The sequence below is a fragment of the Eubalaena glacialis genome, chromosome 14 (genome assembly GCF_028564815.1).
Source record: "Eubalaena glacialis isolate mEubGla1 chromosome 14, mEubGla1.1.hap2.+ XY, whole genome shotgun sequence".
In the NCBI taxonomy this organism is placed as follows: domain Eukaryota; kingdom Metazoa; phylum Chordata; class Mammalia; order Artiodactyla; family Balaenidae; genus Eubalaena; species Eubalaena glacialis.
The window spans coordinates 85712495-85735577 of NC_083729.1; the positions used below are offsets into that span (position 1 = coordinate 85712495).

At 38.0% G+C, this 23083-nt stretch overlaps 1 protein-coding gene across 1 annotated transcript in view; it reads left to right on the forward strand.

Moving 5' to 3' along the window:
* Nucleotides 1–23083, forward strand: part of VWA3B (von Willebrand factor A domain containing 3B) — a 208738-nt gene that overhangs the window by 148202 nt on the left and 37453 nt on the right. The window contains exons 20-21 of the mRNA XM_061211052.1: nucleotides 9230–9348; nucleotides 14481–14531. Coding sequence (XP_061067035.1) covers nucleotides 9230–9348; nucleotides 14481–14531 — 170 coding nt within the window. The remainder of the gene's footprint in view (nucleotides 1–9229; nucleotides 9349–14480; nucleotides 14532–23083) is intronic.

Genomic DNA, 23083 nt, shown 5'->3' on the forward strand with positions numbered 1-23083 from the left:
CTGTCTGGGTATATGCCCAGTAGTGGGATTGCTGGGTCATATGGTAATTCTATTTTTAGTTTTTTAAGGAACCTCCATATTGTTCTGCATAGTGGCTGTATCAATTTACATTCCCACCAACAGTGCAAGAGTGTTCCCTTTCCTCCACACCCTCTCCAGCATTTGTTGTTTGTAGATTTTCTGATGATGCGCATTCTAACTGGTGTGAGGTGATACCTCATTGTAGTTTTGATTTGCATTTCTCTAATAATTAGTGATGTTGAGCATCTTTTCATGTGCTTCGTGGCCATCTGTATGTCTTCTTTGGAGAAATGTCTATTTAGGTCTTCTGCCCATTTTTGGATTGGGGTGTTTGTTTCTTTAATATTGAGCTGAATGAGCTGTTTATATATTTTGGAGATTAATCCTTTGTCCGTTGATTCATTTGCAAATATTTTCTCCCATTCTGAGGGTTCTCTTTTCGTCTTGTTTATGGTTTCCTTTGCTGTGCAAAAGCTTTGAAGTTTCATTACGTCCCATTTGTTTATTTTTGTTTTTATTTCCATTACTCTAGGAGGTGGATCAAAAAAGATGTTGCTGTGATTTATGTCAAAGAGTGTTCTTCCTATGTTTTCCTCTAAGAGTTTTATAGTGTCCAGTCTTACATTTAGGTCTCTAATCCATTTTGAGTTTATTTTTGTGTATGGTGTTAGGGAGTATTCTAATTTCATTCTTTTACATGTAGCTATCCAGTTTTCCCAGCACCGCTTATTGAAGAGACTGTCTTTTCTCCATTGTATATCTTTGCCTCCTTTGTCATAGATTAGTTGACCATAGGTGCGTGGGTTTATCTCTGGGCTTTCTATCTTGTTCCTTTGATCTATGTTTCTGTTTTTGTGCCAGTACCGTATTATCTTGATTACTGTAGCTTTGTAGTATAGTCCGAAGTCAGGGAGTCTGATTCCTCCAGCTCCTTTTTTTTCCCTCAAGACTGCTTTGGCTATTCGGGGTCTTTTGTGTCTCCATACAAATTTTAAGATGATTTGTTCTAGTTCCGTAAAAAATGCCATTGGTAATTTGATAGGGATTGCATTGAATCTGTAGATTGCTTTGGGTAGTATAGTCATTTTCACAATGTTGACTCTTCCAATCCAAGAACATGGTATATCTCTCCATCTGTTGGTATCATCTTTAATTTCTTTCATCAGTGTCTTATAGTTTTCTGCATACAGGTCTTTTGTCTCCCTAGGTAGGTTTATTCCTAGGTATTTTATTCTTTTTATTGCAATGGTAAATGGGAGTGTTTCCATAATTTCTCTTTCAGATTTTTCATCATTAGTGTATAGGAATGCAAGAGATTTCTGTGCATTAATTTTGTATCCTGCAACTTTACCAAATTCATTAATTAGCTCTAACAGTTTTCTGGTGGCAGTTTTAGGATTCTCTATGTATAGTATCATGTCATCTGCAAACAGTGACAGTTTTACTTCTTCTTTTCCAATTTGTATTCCTTTTATTTCTTTTTCTTCTCTGATTGCCGTGGCTAGGACTTCCAGAACTATTTTGAATAATAGTGGTGAGAGTGGACATCCTTGTCTCGTTCCTGATCTTAGAGGAAATGCCCTCAGTTTTTCACCGTTGAGAATGATGTTTGCTGTGGGTTTGTCATATATGGCCTTTATTATGTTGAGGTAGGTTCCCTCTATGCCCACTTTCTGGAGAGTTTTTTATCATAAATGGGTGTTGAATTTTGTCAAAAGCTTTTTCTGCATCTATTGAGATGATCATATGGTTTATTCTTCAATTTGTTAATATGGTGTATCACATTGATTGATTTGCGTATATTGAAGAATCATTGCATCCCTGGGATAAATCCCACTTGATCGTGGTGTATGATCCTTTTAATGTGTTGTTGGATTCTGTTTGCTAGTATTTTGTTGAGGATTTTTGCATCTATATTCATCAGTGATATTGGTCTGTAATTTTCTTTTTTTGTAGTGTCTTTGTCTGGTTTTGGTATCAGGGTGATGGTGACCTCATAGAATGAGTTTGGGAGTGTTCCTTCCTCTGCAATTTTTTGGAAGAGTTTGAGAAGGATAGGTGTTAGCTCTTCTCTACATGTTTGATAGAATTCACCTGTGAAGCCATCTGGTCCTGGACTTTTGTTTGTTGGAAGATTTTTAATCACAGTTTCAATTTCATTACTTGTGATTGGTTTGTTCATATTTTCTGTTTCTTCCTGGTTCAGTCTTGGAAGGTTATACCTTTCTAAGAATTTGTCCATTTCTTTCAGGTTGTCCATTTTATTGGCATAGAGTTGCTTGTAGTAGTCTCTTAGGATGCTTAGTATTTCTGCAGTGTCTGTTGTAACTTCTCCTTTTTCATTTCTGATTTTATTGATTTGAGTCCTCTCCCTCTTTTTCTTGATGAGTCTGGCTAATGGCTTATCAATTTTGTTTATCTTCTCAAAGAACCAGCTTTTAGTTTTATTGATCTTTGCTATTGTTTTCTTTGTTTCTATTTCATTTATTTCCACTCTGACCTTTATGATTTCTTTCCTTCTGCTAACTTTAGGTTTTGTTTGTTCTTCTTTCTCTAGTTTCTTTAGGTGTAAGGTTAGATTGTTTACTTGAGATTTTTCTTGTTTCTTTAGGTAGGCTTGTATAGCTATAAACTTCCCTCTTAGAACTGCTTTTGCTGCATCCCATAGGTTTTGGGTCGTTGTGTTTTCGTTGTCATTTGTCTCTAAGTATTTTTTGATTTCCTCTTTGAGTTCTTCAGTGATCTCTTGGTTATTTAGTAACGTATTGTTTAGCCTCCATGTGTTTGTGTTTTTTACGTTTTTTTCCCTGTAATTCATTTCTAATCTCATAGCGTTGTGGTCAGAAAAGATGCTTGATATGATTTCAATTTTCTTAAATTTACTGAGGCTTGATTTGTGACCCAAGATGTGATCTATCCTGGAGAATGTTCTGTGTGCACTTGAGAAGAAAGTGTAATCTGCTGTTTTTGGATGGAATGTCCTATAAATATCAATTAAATCTATCTGGTCTATTGTGTCATTTAAAGCTTCTGTTTCCTTATTTATTTTCATTTTGGATGATCTGTCTATTGGTGTAAGTGAGGTGTTAAAGTCCCCCACTATTATTGTGTTACTGTCAATTTCCTCTTTTATAGCTGTTAGCAGTTGCCTTATGTATTGAGGTGCTCCTATGTTGGGTGCATATATATTTATAATTGTTATATCTTCTTCTTGGATTGATCCCTTGATCATTATGTAGTGTCCTTCCTTGTCTCTTGTAACATCCTTTATTTTAAAGTCTACTTTATCTGATATGAGTATAGCTACTCCAGCTTTCTTTTGATTTCCATTTGCATGGAATATCTTTTTCCATCCCCTCACTTTCAGTCTGTATGTGTCCCTAGGTCTAAAGTGGGTCTCTTGTAGACAGCATATAGATGGGTCTTGTTTTTGTATCCATTCAGCGAGCCTGTGTCTTTTGGTTGGAGCATTTAATCCATTCACGTTTAAGGTAATTATCGATATGTATGTTCCTATGACCATTTTCTTAATTGTTTTGGGTTTGTTTTTGTAGGTCCTTTTCGCTCTTATGTTTCCCGCTTAGAGAAGATCCTTTAGCATTTTGTTGTAGAGCTGGTTTGGTGGTGCTGAATTCTCTTAGCTTTTGCTTGTCTATAAAGCTTTTGATTTGTTTGTCAAATCTGAATGAGATCCTTGCCAGGTAGAGTAATCTTGGTTGTACGTTCTTCCCTTTCATCACTTTAAATATATCGTGCCACTCCCTTCTGGCTTGTAGAGTTTCTGCTGAGAAATCAGCTGTTAACCTTATGGGAGTTCCCTTGTATGTTATTTGTCGTTTTTCCCTTGTTGCTTTTAATAATTTTCTTTGTCTTTAATTTTTGTCAATTTGATTACAAATTGTTTCTCCAATTTTTCTTCAATTCAGCATGTTTCTCCTTGGGTTTATCCTGCCTGGGACTCTCTGCGCTTCCTGGACTTGGGTGGCTATTTTCTTTCCCATGTTAGGAAAGTTTTTGACTATAAGCTCTTCAAATATTTCATTGGTTCCTTTCTCTCTCTTTTTCCTTCGGTACCCCTGTAATGCGAATGTTGGTGCATTTAATGTTGTCCCAGAGATCTCTTATGCTGTCTTCATTTCTTTTCATTCTTTTTTCTATATTCTCTTCCATGGCAATGTTTTCCACCATTCTGTCTTTCAGGTCACTTATCCATTCTTCTGCTTCAGTTGTTCTGCTATTGATTCCTTCTAGTGTATTTTTCATTTCAGTTATTGTATTGTTCATCTCTGTTTGTTCTTTAATTCTTCTAGGTCTTTGTTAAACATTTCTTGCATCTTCTTGATCTTTGCCTCCATTCTTTTTCCGAGGTCCTGGATCATCTTCACTATCATTATTCTTAATTCTTTTTCTGGAAGGTTGCCTATCTCCACTTCATTTAGTTGTTTTTCTGGGGTTTTATGTTGTTCCTTCATTTGGTACATAGTTCTCTGCCTTTTCATTTTGTCTCTCTTTCTGTGAATGTGGTTTTCATTCCACAGGCTGCCGGACTATAGTTCTTCTTGCTTCTGCTGTCTGCCCTGTGGTGGATGAGGCTATCTAAGAGGTTTGTGCAAGCTTCCTGATGGGACGGACTGGTGGTGGGCAGAGCTGGGTTTTGCTCTGGTAGGCAGAGCTTAGTAAAATTTAATCTGCTTGTCTGCTAATGGATGGGGCTGAGTTCCCTCCCTGTTGGTTGTTTGGCCTGAGGCAACCCAGCACTGGAGCCTGCAGGCTCTTTGGAGGGGCTAATGGCAGACTCTGGGAGGGCTCACGCCAAGGAGTACTTCCCAGAACTTCTGCTGCCAGTATCCTTGTCCCCACGGTAAGCCACAGCTGTCCCCTGCCTCTGCAGGAGACCCTCCAACACTAGCAGGTAGGTCTGGTTCAGTCTCCTATGGGGTCAGTGCTCCTTCCCCCTGGGTCCTGATGTGTACACTACTTTGTGTGTGCCCTCCAGAGTGGGGTCTCTGTTTCCCCCAGTCTTGTCGAAGTCCTGCAATCAAATCCTGCTAGCCTTCAAAGTCTGATTCTCTGGGAAATCTTCCTCCTGTTGCCCAACCCCCAGGTTGGGAAGCCTGACGTGGGGCTCAGAACCTTCACTCCAGTGGGAGGACTTCTGTGGTATAAGTGTTCTCCAGTTTGTGAGTCACCCACCCAGTGGTTATGGGATTTGATTTTATTGTGATTGTGCCCCTCCTACCATCTCATTGCGGCTTCTCCTTTGTCTTTGGATGTGGGTATCTTTTTTGGTGAGTTCCAGTGTCTTCCTGTCGATGATTGTTCAGCAGTCACTTGTGATTCTGGTGCTCTAGCACAGGAAGTGAGCACATGTCCTTCTACTCCGCCATCTTGAAGCTACAATCCCATTATTGATAAAACTATTCTTAATAGAGTTGATAAAACTGTTCTCAACTATTGACAAAATTAGTGGTTAAGGTGTATCTCTGGTCTAACACTGGGAAAAATTCTAACAGAATCAGCCCAAACTAGGGCTGTCCATGTATTCCAGCAATTATGGTCAGTATCTCTCTCTCACTCTCCGCCTCCCCCTGCCACCCCCTTCCTCCCTCTGCCCTCCATCCCTCACAGTTAAAATCTTCTCACACAGGGTGTGATTAGCATCAATTTGGTAAGGCTTCTAGGTTAACCTCAAGGGAATTGAAGTAGGTAATACCTTGAGGCTCCCTTTTATTATCAAACCCTGTCCAGAGGGGTCTCCCATTAGTTGGTAATGCTTGATTTGCATTATAAGAAGTAGCAAGTATCTTTGACCAATAGAATGAAACGGAAGCAAGGGTATACCAGTTCCAAGCCCAGGCATTAAGGCTCCTTGGTTATTTCTGCTTACTCATTTGTGCCTGGGAATATGCCTGGTCAAGCCTGCTAGAGATACGTGGAGCAGAGCCAAGTCCCCGCAATCATTCCAAGAAGTCATTCCTAGATCAGCCAACAGCTAGTTGGTTGTTCCATTATTTTGTTTTGAAAACATAAACAGTTATATATATGTATTCATATCTCCATATTACTTTCCTAGGTTTGCTGTGACAAAGTGTACCACAAACTGGGTGCTTAGAAATTTGTTTATTCTTTCACAATTCTGGAGGCTGGAAGTCTGAAATCTAAGTGTTGGCAGGGCCATGCTGCCTCTGACTGCTCTAAGGAAGAGCCCTTCCTTGACTGTTCCTAGCTTCTGGTGGTGGAATCCTTGGCATCCCTTGGCTTGGAGCTGCATTACTCCAGTCTCTGCCTCTGTTATCACATGGCCTGGCCTTCTCTGTCTCTGTGTCTACATTTCCCTCTTCTTATAAAAAAAAAAAAGAGGTAACAAGTAAAACATGTTCAGGAGGTGTGACCAGGTGCTTTCATTCCCTCTCAAATAGTGTCAGTTTCCTCATTAATCACACTCTCCTCCCCACCTGCTTCCCTGCAGAAGCTGGGAAGCCATGATTCTGATCCCCCAAGTCCCTGTGAGAATGCCCCTTATGACCTCATAGTCACACTAAACTTGACATCATAAAGAGAATAGCCCATGGGACCTCCACGTGACCACCATGTTGTAAAAACTAAGACCACAGACTGAAGGTGTGGAGTATGACTTTGTCTTTCCCTAAATCTGCATGCAGAAAGGAATGAGAGTGGGTGCACATGAGCCAAATTTGAACTCCTACCACGCTGAAGTCCATGATGGCCATGCAAGGCATGAGATCCAAATCTACCAAAGAGGGAGGTAGAACATTAAAACAGTGGGTTTTCTTTACGCACCATCAGTCAGGCATCCAGTGGATCCTGGTAAAATGGTATAATGCTGCTAAATATTTCGTGGTGTTGATTTGCAGTTGAGCCATAAGCTGGCAATTTGCAGAGCTATTTATAGACTTCTAGAGGGGTCTTTTTCCCAGGGGAGATAAATATGTAAGGGTCTTTCATTTTGTTGAGACTGATTATTTTTCCTCTGAAAGTTTATGTGACATTTTAAGAGATGGTGTTTTTTGTTTGTTTGGTTGGGGTTTTTTTTCCACTTCTGCAAATTTCATTAAGTTTTCAAAGTCCAGTCAACTCACCTTTTAACCCACTGTTCTGGCTTCTTCTCTTTGACAAAGATTGCTTAGAAGCCACATGATGAATTCTTGTGTCTGACAAGTAGCAAGGTTTGACTATTCAGCCAGACTAAATTTCTTGCTTTTCAGCCTTCTGAATCTTTGGCTATTTTGTTTGTTTCTTTTGGTCTTGATGTTTTAATTGCAAAATTATGTAGTTTTCAATTTCAATATCTGTTTTTTTACATGATTTTATTTTATTGTTTAAAATATTATTCTTTTTCTCATCCATTTGTTCTTAACGGCACTCTGTTCTTACACTTTTATATGCCTGTTACATCTTTGAACAACCTAATCATACTTAATTTTAATCATAATTCATATAATGTTATTGTTAGGTGGCTCGTGAAATTAATTTCTACTCACGTGAATTGATGTTCTGATTGTTGATTTGCTCAGCTACTGTTTTTAGCATTTTTGTGTGTGTATTTAGGAATTTTAGTACATTGGCACATTTTGACAAGATTTTTAAAAATCTGTTTTTTTCTCTGTCTTCTGTTTTGCAGTTACCTAAATCCATCTCCTTGTACCCCAGTCATTGGTATTTAGAGCTGTTGTCCCATGATGATACCGGGATAGTGTAGATTGAGGGTGGCTTGGTTCAGTTCTTGGTTCTTAGACTGCACTAGTGTCCTCTCTCACCAGGCAGGGCCTTCTTGCAGGGGTGAGAGAACCTCATACTAGTGCTGGCTTCAGGCACTGAGCCTGACTCAGAGTCCCACTTGCTTTCTGGGAGTTGAGCTCCCACCGCCCCTGCCATCTTTGCCCACGAGAGTCAACACACAACTTCAGCCCTGCTGACTTATTCAACTTTTTGTCTCTAGAAATATATCAACCATGCATCTTTCTTTTTCCTTCTCTCCTTCTTCCTTTCCTTCCTTTCTTTTTATGCATTTTTTTCCTTAAATAACAACAATACAATTTTTGTATGATTTTGAAGGCAAAGGGGAACATAAAACATGAGCTCTGTATCATCTGGATTGGAAGTAAAAATTTACTTCTTAAAAGTGATTCCCACATTTTTTTAAATTAACATATCAATTTATTGAAATTACTGATAGAAAATATTCTGAAAGTAAATATCACAGGTCCCTGTTGTCAAGGCCAAAGCTTTCTTTCATCTTATTATGATTAATTGGTTTTTTTAAAATTAATTTTTATTGATGTATAGTTGCTGTGATTCCCCACATTTCTAAAATGCCTACATGCTCCTCGTGGTTGGAATCATACACAGTATCGAAACACTGTTAGACCTTGTATTCTCCCGTTAGACTTCTTATTTTTATGTAAATATTAAGATATGGAATAAGCCTTTTTGCAAACATACATTTATTCATTTATCAACAGATATTTGTTGAGGGCCACGCACTGTTCTAGGTGATAGGAATATAGCAGTGAATGAAACAAAGTAATATGCAAACAGGTAAATATAAAATATTACAGGTACTGTTAAGATAGCATGGAATCAGAGGCATCCCCAAACCCAGAAGCAAGCATCAGACACAGACAGAAAGAACTCAAAAAGATGCCCTCTCATTCTGGTACTCTGCTGTTCTTACAGAAATTGGTTTCATTGATCACTAAGCCTTCTTTATTTGACATGTATAAGGATCTCTTATAAATTGATAAAGAAAATGGTCAAAAGATATTAACTATAATCAGATATTCTTAAGAGAAAATCAAATTTAAAATAAATATGTGAGAAAGATGTTTAACCCAACTAGTAATTTACAAAGTAGCAACAATGAGATTCTATTTCTTATCGCCTATGCCCTTCAATTTGACAGAGGCTTATTAAGATAACACTTGATTCTGATTTGGGTTTCCTGAAACAGGTTTTTTTTGGGGGTGGGGGGTGGTATTTTTAAAATATATAGTTTTAAAAATTGGAAGGAAAAGGTTAGCAGTGATATCTCTGATTCTTATTTTTTATTTCTGTATTTTCTAATTTCTCTACAAATATAATATATTGATTTTATAGTCAGAAAAACATACTGTAAAGCCATTAGATCCATTTTTGAAGGCACGTGTTAACCTATCAAGTGACCCTTTCCTTTGGCATTGGCATATAGGTGTTCCCTCTGGCACATGTGTGCAATGACACAAATAAGATGACTTTAATTAACCCCCAAGGAGTGAAGCTCAATATCTACAAGCAAAAAGTGGAACAGGCAATTAAGTCCTATGAAAAGTGAGTATTACACCTGGCTACTCTTTAATGGATGTGGAATTTGTTTTGGCTTGTTTTCTCTTCTTTTAGCTTAAATTTTTCATCTGGCGCAGCTATTTAACAATGGTCCATAAGGAATATTAACAGCAGCAGCAGCTAACATAAGGGGCTTCCTCTGTGCCAGCACTGCGTTAAGTACTGGGTTGGCCAAAAAGTTCATTCGGGTTTTTCCGTAAGATGTTACAGAAAAACCCGAGCAAACTTTTTGGCCAGCCCAATACTTTACCTGAGTATGTCCAACAGGGTTTTCAAGAAACCATCTTCCCTTTCCAAACTCTGTAGAAATCTCATGTTTCCATGAACTCTTTAAAGCTTTCCTTTTAGCAGAGTGAATTGGACCATTTTAGCATCTAACATTCTGTAAAGTGACACCACACCACAATAAAGAGATAAAACGCCACAATAATGAGATAATTTATTTAAGCAATTTTTATATCAAAATCAAGAAGATGACCAAGTTGACTACAGTGAAAACTGTACTCTTAAATAGCCACTGTGTTAGTACTGAGTTACGGGGCCTTTTTTCCCAAGGGCAAATAACCCAGGGTTTGCCAGGCAACTGCCAGGCTGGAGAAGGAGACCCAGGTGGGAAGGAGACCCAGGGTCCTTGAATCCCAGCCCCTTCCTGGGGCCTGGCTCCTTCCGGCCCGACCCGGGAGCCCGCCTCAGAGTGTTGGTGGAGAACACAGCTCTGGGGCTAGAATCTCACCCTCTCCCAGCTCTCTAATCACCTCCGCACCCGGCCCCTCAGCACTTAATTAGTCCTTGGTGCACATGCTTAATTAAACTTTGAGCTACCCAGCTCCTCCAGGCAAGCCTATTCTTGGTTCTGGAAGCTGTGCAATTGGGTTTTCATTTACCACCATGTGGTCGGGAAAAAGGTAATAAAGTACGCCAAAGTGAACAACGGGGCCCAGGCCAGCATTTACTGATCTGCTGTCATTTTGCAGTGTGTCTAGTGTGTGTTCAAAAAAAAGTATAAAGCCTGACTTCTGTTGCCTGGAGTGCACGACCCAGCGCAGAGGCTGGCCTTTCCGCCCCATGCCCGTCACAGTCTTCTCCGAATCTCCTTACACTTGAGCCTCCTCCACTGCCCTTGCCTGAGAACTGAGGCTGTGTCGCATGGGCTCCTGCAGCTGCCTCCACGGGCTTCTCAGGACTTCTCTGAGTCTTTGTGGGCCCTTCGTTTCTCTCAAAGGCAGGCTGAACTCTGCCAAGGCTCGCCCTCCCCTGTGGGCCTGAGACTTTGCTCTGTAGGTACCCTCTTACTGGTGCTGGCCCTCTTCTCCGCCTCCCCACCCCTGCACCAGGCAGTCCTTCCCTTGCCTTGAAGCTCCACTGCCCCTCTTCCTGCCCCCTCCCACCAGCTGTCCTCTTTCTTCCCTTCTTGCCTCAGCGCCACTGGCCCTCCCCAGAGAGGCCTTTCCCCAAAGACTCTGCACCACCCACCTTGCGTGTGGCCCTCGGAGCGCTCACAGCTTCTGTACAGGCCTGTCCCTTCCCTGCGAGGATGTCGGCCCCTGAAGGCAGGGGCTGGGCTGCTTGCTTTCCCCCTGGTCTCCTCTTCCTAGCAGGTGTCACTATATATATATATATATATATATATATATATATATATATATATATATATATATATATATATATATATATGTATATTTGACTGTTGGAATTTAATTTGAATTTGATCTAATTCAAGTTTACTTATTAAAATTGATCCAATTCAGTTATTCAAAATGAAATATAATAATATCATTCATACTGTAATTTAATTTGCTTGACTAATTCAAATATTTGAGTGCTGTAATTACCTGGTCTGTGAAAGCCTGATGCAAGGCCATGAGCTGGGGCTTTGAGGTCAGATAGCTCGGGGGTTTCATTCTTGGCTCTGACAGCTACTTGACAGGTCATATGACACTTGTGAGCTTCATTTGCAAGATCTAGCTCATGGGGCAGTTGTGAGGGTTATGTAAATTATATATAAAGAGCAACTAATGTTAATTATTTCCCTCTTTCATTCCCTATATCTGCTGATGCTAAAATAACCATAAATACATGGAATGGAAGGGTCACACAGCTCTTCCCACTGAGCTGACCCTTTCCCGAGAGTTTCCAGAAGGACAGGGACCCTTCCTTCCCAGGCAGAAGAGAGTCCTTCATTAATGGCAAAACCAAAATACAGACATAGTAGTGATTTGTTCCAGTTCTTACTTCCAATGAGTGAATCCGGAAAAGCCTTTTAGTACCCTTAGAGGAATATTATACTATATTGTTTATTAAAATGATATTAATTTAAATATCATTAACATTTATTTTAATATGATTAATATTTGATATTATTGATTGCATTAGTATTAATTATTTGGTATTAATAACTTGATGTTTATTTTAAATGAATTATTTAATATTGTTATTTAATAATATTAACATTAATATTATACAGAACAAAGCTTCCTGATCTTTTGTATTCAATAGTATTTAAGAATTTTGCTGGCATAAATGTCAGTTCCCTTTTCCATCTTGCTTCATCTTTCTAAAGATATGCAGAATATGAAAAGATGAAAAGTAATTAATGAAACTTAGTTTATCCCCATCTCATCCCCAATAAAACGTTTCTAAGGAGTTCCCACCACAAGTAAGCCAGATAGAACCCTAAGTCCGTATGGTTAGGGGTGACCAAATGAGTGGGAAGCTCACAGTCCTCTGGCCAAAATAGTGACATAAACTAGCAATTTTGGTCACACTTAGTGCCCATGTGTAGGAGTCCTTCTGGTTCAATATTTTAAGAATTGCAGAAGCAGTTTTGGCTTTGTGTGTCTGAGCATAAGCTCTGAGTGAGGATTACCAGGGTTGGCTGGATTCTGGGGCGATTTTTCCACAGCTTGTGTTGTGAATCTAAGGTCAAGGTCTCAGCCCTCAGATCCACAGGAGAAGCATCAGTTCTGGCTCAGGGACCAGGCATAGTAACCTCTGCTTATCATCGATTTGCTTGGGCTGCTGACTAGACTTCTGAAGTGTCATTAGTTACAAGTTGCTTTGCAAATGAGCCACTCGGTACAAGTAGATTTGCAAACTAGAGGTAGAGAAAGCTAGTAAACGCTACGCTCAACCAAATTTCAGTCTCCTAAAACAAAGAGGAAAACTGTGGTTTGTCAAATCCCAGCATCCCACAAGGACTGCCCTCGTCCCGCACGCTTAGAGGCTTTCCCACGGTTGCCTTCCGGGATTACACTAAGCGGAGCCGGGATTCACACACTCTCTGCTGCCCTCAGCTCACACCCACTCGCTTTTTCTGCCCTGTGTGCTTTGAAATAGTTCAGTGAAGGCAGAAAACAGAGGAATAATAGAGGTTATGAAAATACCCTCTTGGAAAAATATTTTCTAAAGAACCGAATTAAAATTAAAGACATGTCCTAGCTAATTGGACCCACATTCACCAACTGTTTCTGAGTGTCTAAGCCTCACCCTCCTTCAGAAGCTGGAGGGAATGAGCCTTAGTTATTCCTGGTCACTTTATACATACAGCTCACGTAATCCTCGCAACTCCAAGGGTAGGTGGTGTTATCTTTGTTTTATCAATAAGAAAACAGTGTTTCAAAAAGTTATGTAACAGGTTCACACAGCGGCAAAGTGGAGATGCTGAGATTTGAACCCAGACCCACGTAGCTCCCAAGCCCTCATCACACTCCCAGCCTCCCTACTCTACTGCCTGCACTTTCAAGGTTTAGACTTAAAAGGATTTACAGTTTTGTTTTGTTTTTTCCCCAGAAATGCACACAAGCCTTAGAAGCCCTGATCATTGTTTCATCAACCACATCATTAAAGAAAACCATTTCCAAATAGGCCCCAAAGAACCAAAAACATCAAGAGACACAGGAGCAGAGCTGGCTTGTTTCCTACTTCCTGACTCTGTCACTTACAGAGCATTTACCTGTGTCAGACACAGTTCTGTGTGCGGTGCACATAGAGTCTGCACTGCAGCACAGGGAGGGAGGTACAGTGATTACCCCCTTTCTACAGAAAAGTTGGCTACTGGCCCAAAGTCTCCCAGCTAATAAGAGGAGGAGCTAGCTGAGCTTTGGACCCAGGCAGTCTGGCTCCAGGGTCTGTGCTTTTCACCACCGTGCCAGACCCTCTTTACATGATCTCACCAGGCCTGTGATGGGAGATCAGGGCAGGATAACACCACCCAAAGTGTGCTCCCAGAGCCCTGTGCCACGGACGCTGGGTCCAAGGATTAGAAGCATGTCTCCTGGGGAGAGGCAGTATTCTCCCACCCCATTTTATTGAAGCTTTTTTGCTTCATGGAACACCAGCTCACAACCTGTGGAGCCAGTGTTCTGTGCCCTGTGCCCTAGTAAGCCTGATTTGGGTGATGATGTAGCACTACAGAATTGGGCTGGAAGCTCTGGAAAAAGCACCACTGATTAGTAACAAGAAAAGGAGCTGTAACTACCTGATAGAAAGCACTGGCTCCAACTTCCTCCTTTCTTCTTGGGTTGCCAGCATCTCTCTGCAAACGCGTTCGGTGAGCTTTAGTCTCAGCCCCACCAACTCTCGGTGCTGGATAAGTAAGGCGCTTCATCTGTCTGCCCCTCTCAGTGGCTGCATTTGGAAAACAAGGAGATCAGGCTGGTTGATCTCTAAAGTGTGTCCCAATCCTCTTATTTATGACCCTATTAACCTTTTTTTTTTTTGCTCTGAGAATCCAGACAGAAGAATGTCTACAGAAGGTAGGCTAAGGGCACACATATTTTTCCTTATGAAGAAAAGCAGTGGGTGTTTAGAAATATCTTCATGCAGGGATAATGAGGACCAGTTTGTTTGCTGCCTTTTCTCAGCCCGGGTTTTACCTGATCCAGCTGAGAGCTGTGCCCTCCTTTAATATTTAGCATGATTGCCACAAAGCCATGAGGCTTCTGCAGTGATGCTGAGGGTGGGAGACACTCACATCCAATCTCTTTGAGCGAGTGGCAATGACATGGTCCAGCGGTGGTGGTGCTGCGTGGCTTGGGATCTCCCTGCGCGGGGTCAGCTTTTTGTCATGAAATGAACTATTGCTACTAAATAACTATTGTTGATTTTTTTTTAAACAGGCACCTGAATAAAATTGTTTGGCAAGCATTATCTCAAGAGGAAAAAAAAAAGTAAGCCAGTTTCTTCTCACTTTTTAAAAATTTTTAAAATTTTGGTGAAATTCACATAACCTACAATTAACAGTTTTTAAATGTACAATTCAGTGGTATTTAAGTTATTCAAAATGGTGTGCAAACCACCACCTCCCTCTAGTTTCAAAACTTTTTTATCATCTCAGAAAACACCTTGCACCCATTAAGTAATCCTTCCCCATTCCTCTCTCCCCCTTTGGTAACCACCAATCTGCTTTCTGTCTCTGTGAATCTGCATATTCTGGATATATCATATGAAAGGAATCATATATCATGTGACCTTTTGTGTCTGGCTTCTTTTACTTAGTTAACGTAAAAATTTAATGTTTTCAGGGTGCCTCCAAGTTGTAAGCATATGTAGTATTTCCTTCCTTGTTATGCCTGAGTAATGATCCATTGTATGTATATACCACAGTTTGTTTATCCATTCTCCCATTGATGGATATTTGGGTTGTGTCTACTTTGGGGCTTTTATGAACAATGCTGCAAAATACGTAGAAGTTTCTGTGTGGACATGTGTTCTCATTCCTTTTGAGTACATACCTAGCCATGGATATTCTGGGTCACAGAGTAATTCTGTGTTTAACTTTTTGAGGAACTGCCAGACTTCTCATTTACTTTCCGCAACTGCATCTTTTGACATTCCGACCTCGTACATACAGCAATGTATGAGGGTTCTTGTTTCTCCACATTGTTGCCGACACTTGTTATTTTTCTTGTTTTAAAAAACTGAAGTCGGGCTTCCCTGGTGGCGCAGTGGTTAAGAAACCACCTGCCAATGCAGGGAACATGGGTTCGAGCCCTGGTCCGGGAAGATCCCCTTAGCAGAGCAGCTAAGCCTGTGTGCTACAACTACTGAGCCTGTGCTCTACAGCCCGCGAGCCACAACTACTGAGCCCATATGCCACAACTACTGAAGCCCGTGCACCTAGAGCCCATGCTCCACAATAAGAGAAGCCACCGCAATGAGAAGCCCACGCACCTCAACCAAGAGTAGCCCCCACTCACCACAACTAAAGAAAGCCTGCGTGCAGCAACGAAGACCCAATGCAGCCAATAAATAAATAAATTTATATAAATAAATAAATAAAAATTAAAAACTGAAGTCATCCTAGTGGGTGTGAAGTAATATCTCATTGTGGTTTTCACTTGCATTTCCTTAATGATCAATATTGTTGAACATTCTTTTGTGTGCTTGTTGGTCATGTGTACATCTTCTTCGGAGAAGTATCTATTCAGGTCTTTTGCCCATTTGTAAATTGAGTAGTTTGTATTTTGTTGTTGAGTTGTAAGAGTTCTAGATATCAAACCTTATGAGATATATGATTTGCCAATATTTTCTCCCATTCTATAGATTGTCTTTTCACATTCTTGATAATGTCCTTTTTTTGCCCAAAAGTTTTTAATTTCTAGGAAGTCAATTTATCTATTTTTCCTTTCATTGCTCATGATTTTGGTGTCAAATCTAAGAATCTATTGCCAAATATGAAGTCATGAAGATTTACCACTGTGTTTTCTTCTAATACTTTTATGGTTTTAGCTGTTACATTTAGGTCATTGATCCATCTTGAGTGAATTTTTGTATATGGAGTGAGGTAGGGGTTCAACTTCTTTTTTTTGCATGAAGATACCCATTTTTTTTCTAGTAACATTTGTGTAAGAGACTATTTTCTAGTACCATTTGTTTAAGAGACTATATTGAACAGTCTTGGCATACTTGTTGAAAACCAATAACCATATATATTTGCATTTATTTCTGAACTCTCTTTCTATTCCATTGGTCTACATGCTTATTTTTATACCAGTACCACACTCTTCTGACAACTGTAGTTTTGTAGTGAGTTTTGAAATTGGGAAGTGAAAGTCTCCTAACTTTGTTCTTCTATTTCAAAGTTGTTTTGTTATTCGTGGCCCATTGAAGTTCCATATGAATTTGAGGATTAGCTTTTTCATTTCTGCAAAAAAACCATTGGTATTTTGATAGGGATTACACTAAATCTGTAGGTCACTTTGGAGAGTATTCCCAAGTTAACAATAAGTCTTCCAACTCATGAACATGGGATATATCTCCATTTATTTAAGTCTTCAGTTTTCCTCAGCAATATTTTGTAGTTTTCAGTGTACAAGTCTTTTACCTTTATATTATTTTATTCTTTTGGATACTATTGTAAATGGAATTGTTTTCTTAATTTTATTTCCGGCATATAGAAATACAACTGGTATTGCTAGTATGTAGAAATACAACTTATTTTTGTGTGTTGATCTTGTACCTTACAACTTTGCTGACTTTATTAGTTCTGGTAGTTTTTCAGTGGGGGGAATCTATGGAATATTCTATGTATAGAAATATGTCATCTACAAACAGAGATAGTTTTACTTCTTTCCAACTTGTATGTCTTTTATTTCTTTCTCTTGCTTAATTGATTTGAGAATTCCAGTATAATATTGAATAGCAGTGGTGAAAGAAGGCATTCTTGTCTTGTTCCTGATCACAGGGAGAAAACTTTCAGTCTTTTATCATTGAGCAGGATGTTAGTTGTGGGTTTTTCATAAATGCCCTTTATCATGATAAGGAAGTTCTCTTGTATTCCAAGTTGATTGTTTTTATCATGAAAGTGTGTTTGGAATTTTGTCAAATGCTTTTTCTGCATCTATTGAGATGATCATGTGGGTATTTTTTTCCTCTGTTCTATTGATGTAGTGTATTAAATCAATTGATTTTCTTAGGTTGAACCACCCTTGCATTCTTGGGATAAATCCCACTTAGTCATGGTGTATAATCCTTTTAATGGTCTATTGGATTTGTTTTGCTAGTAATATGGTGAGGCTATTTAGTTCTATATTCATAAGCAGAAATGGTCATGTAGTTTTCTTTTCTTTAGCATCTTTATCTGGCATTGGTATCAGATGAATCTTGTCCTCATATAATGTATTCGGAAGTGACTCCTCTCTTCTGTTTTTTTGGGATTGAACAGGATTGATGTTAATTGATCTTTTTATGTTTGGTAGAATTCAGCAGTGAGGCCTTTTGGTCCTGGACTTTTCTTTGTTGGGGGATTTTTGATTACTGATTCAATGTCTTTATTATAGGCTGTTGAGATTGTCTATTTTGTGTGAAGTCAGTTTTGGTAATTTGTGTGTTTCTAGGAATTTGTCCATTTGTATAGATTATCTAATACAGTTGTATCTAATACATCTAAAACATACAGTTGTTCATATTATTCTTTATAATCCTTTTAATTTTTGTAAGATCAATAGTAATGTCCTTGCTTTTGTTTCTGACTTTAATAGTTCTGTCTTTTCTCCTTTTAGTCAGCCTAGCTAAAGCTTTGCCAATTTTGTTGATATTGTCAAAAACCAACTTTTCATTTTGTTGATTCTGTTATTTTTCTATTCTCTCTTTTGTTTATCTCTGCTCTAATCTTTAATATTTCCTTCCTTCTGCTGGCTTTGGGTTTAGTTTTCTCTTCTTTTTCTTGTTCCTTAAGGTGTACACCTAGGTTGTTGATTTGAGATCTTTCTTCCTTTTTACTAGACATTTACAGCCAGAAATTTCCCTCTGACCATTGGCTTTGCTGCATCCCATGTGTTTTTATATATTGTGTTTTCATTTTTATTTATCTCAACGTATTTTCTAATTTCCAATTTCTAATAGTGATTTCTTCTTTGACCCATTGGTTGTTTAAGAGTGTGGTGTTTAAATTTATACGTATATACTTCCAGTTTTCCAGTTTTATCTCTGTTATTATTTCTAGCTTCATTCCACTGTTCTGGAAAAGGTACTCTATATGATTTGATCTTTAAAATATTTTGAGAATTGCCTTATGACCTAACATATGGTCTATCCTGGAGAATGTTGCATGTGCATTTAAGAATACTTATCCTACTGTTGTTGGGTGAGGTGTTCTATATATAAATATAGTTGTTTTATAGTGTTTTCTAGTTCTCTGTTTCCTTTGTGATCTTCTGTCTGGTTGTTCTGTTATTGAAAGTGGGATATTGAAGTCTCCTTTTTGTACAACTGTCTATATCTTCCTTCGATTTTGTCAGTGTTTGCTTCATATACTTTTGGGCTCTGTTGATAGATACATATGTATTTACAGTTGTTATGTCTTCTTGATGATTTGACATTTTTATTAATGTAAATAATGTCCCTCTTTTTCTCTTGTAAAAGTGTATGACTTAAAATCTATTTTATCTGATATTAGTATAGTCATTCCAGCTCTCTTTTGGTTATTATTTGCATGGAATATCTTTTTTCATTCAACCTATTTGTGTCAACCTATTTGTGTCTTTAAGTCTAAAGTGGGTCTCTTTATAGTAGCATATAGTTGGATCATGGTTTTTTTAATCCATTCTGCCTATCTCTGTCTTTTAACTGGTGAGTTTAATCCATTTACATTTACAGTAACTACTGAGAATGAAAGACTTACTTCTGTCATTGTGCTATTTGTTTTGTATATGTCTTGTCTATTTTGTTTCTCAATTCCTCCAATATTGCCTTCTTTTGTATTTGATTTTTTTTCTAATGTATCATTATGATCCCTCTTCATTTCCTTTTTTGCATAGTTTTTCATTATTTTCTTATTGATTACGTGGAGATTACAGTTAACATCCTAAATTTATAACAAAGTAGTTTGAATTGATATCAACTTATTTTCAATAGTGTACATTATCTCTGTTTCTATCCAGTTCCATCCCCTCTTTATATTGTTATTGTCACAAATTACGTCTTTTACATTATGTGTCCGTTTATAATCATTGTTCTCTGCATTTGTCTTTTAAATAATATAGGAAACAAAAGAGGAGTTACATACCAAAAATACAAGAATATTAGCTTTTATATTTACGTATGTAGTCATCTTTGCCAGTCATCTTTATTTCTTCATATGGCCAGTGTAACTTGTCTTCCAGTGTCCTTTTATTTCATCCTGAAGAGCTCTCTTTAGCATTTCCTGTATGGGGAAGCCCTACTAGCAACAAACACCCTTGGCTTTTGTTATGTGTTAACAAATGTGTTAATTTCTCCTTCATTTGTGAAGGATAGTTTTGCCAGATATAGAATCCTTGCTTGACAGTGTTTTCCTCTCAGCGTTCTAAATATACCATATCAATGGGACTTCTCTGGTGGTCCAGTTGTTAAGACTCCGCACTTCCAATGCAGGGGGCATGGGTTCGATCCCTGTCCAGGGAACTAAGATCCCACATGCCATGCAGTGTGGCCTAAATAAATAAATAAATAAACAAACAAACACTATCACTGCCTTCTGGACTTCATGGTTTCTGATAAGAAATCAGCTGTTGATCTTATTGAGGATTTCTTGTTCATGAGCCACTTTTGTTCCTTTCAAGAGTCTCTGTTTGTCTTTGTCTTTCAACAGTTTGATTATAGTATAGTGTCTTGGTATAGCTCTCTTGAGTGTATTCTGCTTTTCGTTCACTGTGCCTCTTGGATTGTGTAGATGTATGTCTTCCATCAAATTTGGAGAGTTTTTGGCCATTATTTCATTTTTGCCAAATATTTTCACCCTTTTCTCTCTCATTTCCTTTTGGCACTCTCATAATGCATATGTTGTTAAGCTTGATAGAATCCCATATGTCCTTTAGACTCTTCTTCATTCTTGTATTCTTTCTGCTCCAGAGACTATGTAATCTCATTTGATCTATCTGCAAGTTTGCTGATTCTTTCTCCTGCCTGCTCAAATCTACTGTTAAAACCCTCTAATGAATTTTTCATTTCACCTATAGTACTTTTCAGCTCTAGAATTTCTATTTGGTTCATTTTCATAATTTCTCTTTATTGATACTGTCTAGTTGCTCATATATCATTCTCAGGATTTCATTTAGTTCTTTGTCCATGGTTCCCTTCACCTCTTTGAGCATATTTAAGACAGTTATTTTAAAGTCTTTCTCTACCAAATCCAGTGTCTGGACTTCATCTGTCAGTTTCCTTTTTTCCATGTGAATGGGTTATATACGTCCATGTTTCTTTGTATTCTTTGTAATTTTTTATTGAGAACTGAACATTTTGGACATTGTAACGCAGTAACTCTGGAAATTAGATTCTCTACCCTCCCCAGAAATTTCTTTTGTTGCCTGATGAAGCCTGCAGTTGTCTGTTTAGTGTCTTTCCACACTAGTTTTGCAAAGACTATATTCCTTGTCATGTGTGTTCACTGAAGTATTGTTTCATCTCTGTGGTCAGCCAGTGACCTGACAGAGATTTCCCTAAATGCAAGCCTCTCTCTTCATCAAGCATTTGCCTGGATACTGTAAGTATTCAACTAGATTCCAGAGTTCCAAAATAGCTAATTCTATCAATAGTTGTTTTGGTGAAAAGACAAATTCCTTGATTTCTCTACTCCACCATCTTTCATGACATCACTTCCCTCCTTACTATCTAAAGCAAGGTTTGAGTAAGCTATGAGGCCTTTATTATATTGAGATAGTTTCCTTCTCTTCCTAGTTTGTTGAGTGTTTGACTTTTTAATCACGAAAGATTGTTGAATTTCATCATGATTTTGCTGTATCAATTGAGATGATCAAGTGGTTTTTTTCCTTCATTCTGTTACTGTGATGTATTATATTGATTCATTTTTGTATGTTGCATTCCAGGAATAAAATCTCACTCTTCATGGTGTATAATCCTTTCATAATATGCTGTTGAATTTGGTTTGCTAGTATTGTGTTGAGGATTTTTGAATCAATGTTCACAAGGAATATTGGGCTGTAGTTTTCTTGTAGTATCTTTGTCTGGCTTTGGTATCAGGGTAATGCTGGCATCGTAGAATGAGTTTCAAAATGTTCCCTCCTCTTAAATATTTGGAAGTATTTGAGGAGGATTGGTGTTAATTCTTCTTTGATTGTGTGGTAGCACTCGCCATGGAAGCTACATAGTGCTGAGCTCATGCTTGTTGGAAATTGTTTGCTTACTGATTCAGTCTCCTTACTAGTTATAGGTCTGTTCAGATTTTTTATTTCTTCCTGATTCAGTCTTAGTTTGTTATAATTTTATGGGAATTTATCCATTTCTTCTAGGTTATCCATTTTGTTGGTGTATAATGGATCATAGTAGTCTTTTATGATCCTTTTTATTTCTGTGACAACAGTTGTAATGTTTGCTCTTTCCTTTCTGATTCTAGTTATTTGAATCTTCTCTTTTTTCCTCTTAATCTAGCTAATAAGCATTTGTCAGTTATGTTGTTCTTTCCAGAATCTAACTCTTAGTTTCATAGATTTTTTCTATTGTTTTTCTATACTCTATTTCACTTATTTCTGCTCTAATCTTTATTTCCTTCTTTTTGCTAACTTGGGTTTAGTTTATTCTCCATTTTCCCAGTTCCTTTAGGTGTAAAGTTAGGTTGTTGATTTGAGATTTTTCCTCTTTTTTAATGTAAATATTTAGTGCTATAAATTTCCCTCTTATGACTGCTTTTGCTATATCTTAGACGTTTTGATATGTTGTATTTTTATTTTAAAATATCTCAAGATACTTTATAATCTCCCTTATGATTTCTTCTTTGACCCATTGGTTGTTTAAGAGTGGGTTGTTTAATTTCCACATATTTGTGTATTTTCCAGTTTTCCTTCTGCTACTGATTTCTAGTTTTATTCCATTGTTATTGGAGATTATACTTTATATGATTTAATCTTAAAAACTTTTAATACTTGTGTTCTTACATGTGGTTTATCCTGGAGAGAATGTTCCATGTGCACTTAAGAAGAATATGTATTCTGCTGTTGGCTGGTGATGTGTTCTGTATATGTCTGTTAGGTCTAATTAATCTATAGTGTTTTTCAAGTCCTCTGTTTCTTTATTGGTCTTCTGTTTGGTGGTTCTATCCATTATTGAAAATGGAAATTGAAATCTCCTCCTTTTATAGTGTTTCCTTCTATTTCTCCCTTCATTTCTGTTAATGTTTGCTTCTATATTTGGGAGCTCTGAAATTAGGTGCATATATATCTATGATTGTCATATCTTCCTGGTGGATAGACCCTTTTACCATTATATAATGTCCTTCTTTGTCCTTGTAACAATTTATGACTTAAAATAGTCATAATTTGCTAATTTATTTCTTCTGATTGACGAAGTATGCTTTTGAAGCTCTCTAGTGAATTTTTCAGTTATTGTATTCTTTTTATATATATATCTTTATTGGAGTATAATTGCTTTACAATGTTGTATTAGTTTCTGTTGTACAACAAAGTGAATCAGCTATATGTATACATACATCCCCGTATCCCCTCTTGAGCCTCCCTCCCACTCTCCCTATCCAACCCCATTAGGTCGTCACAAAGCACCAAGCAGATCTCCCTGTGCAATGCAGCAGCTTCCCACTAGCCATCCATTTTGCTCAGTTATTGTATTCTTCAGATCCAGAATTTCTGTTTGGTTCTTTTTATAGTCTCTATATCTGTTGATATTCTCATTTTGTTCATGCATCATTTTCCTGATTTCATTTAGTTGTCTGTATTCTCCTTAAGCTCATTGAGCATTTTTAAGACAGTTATTTTCAATTGTTTGTCAGGTA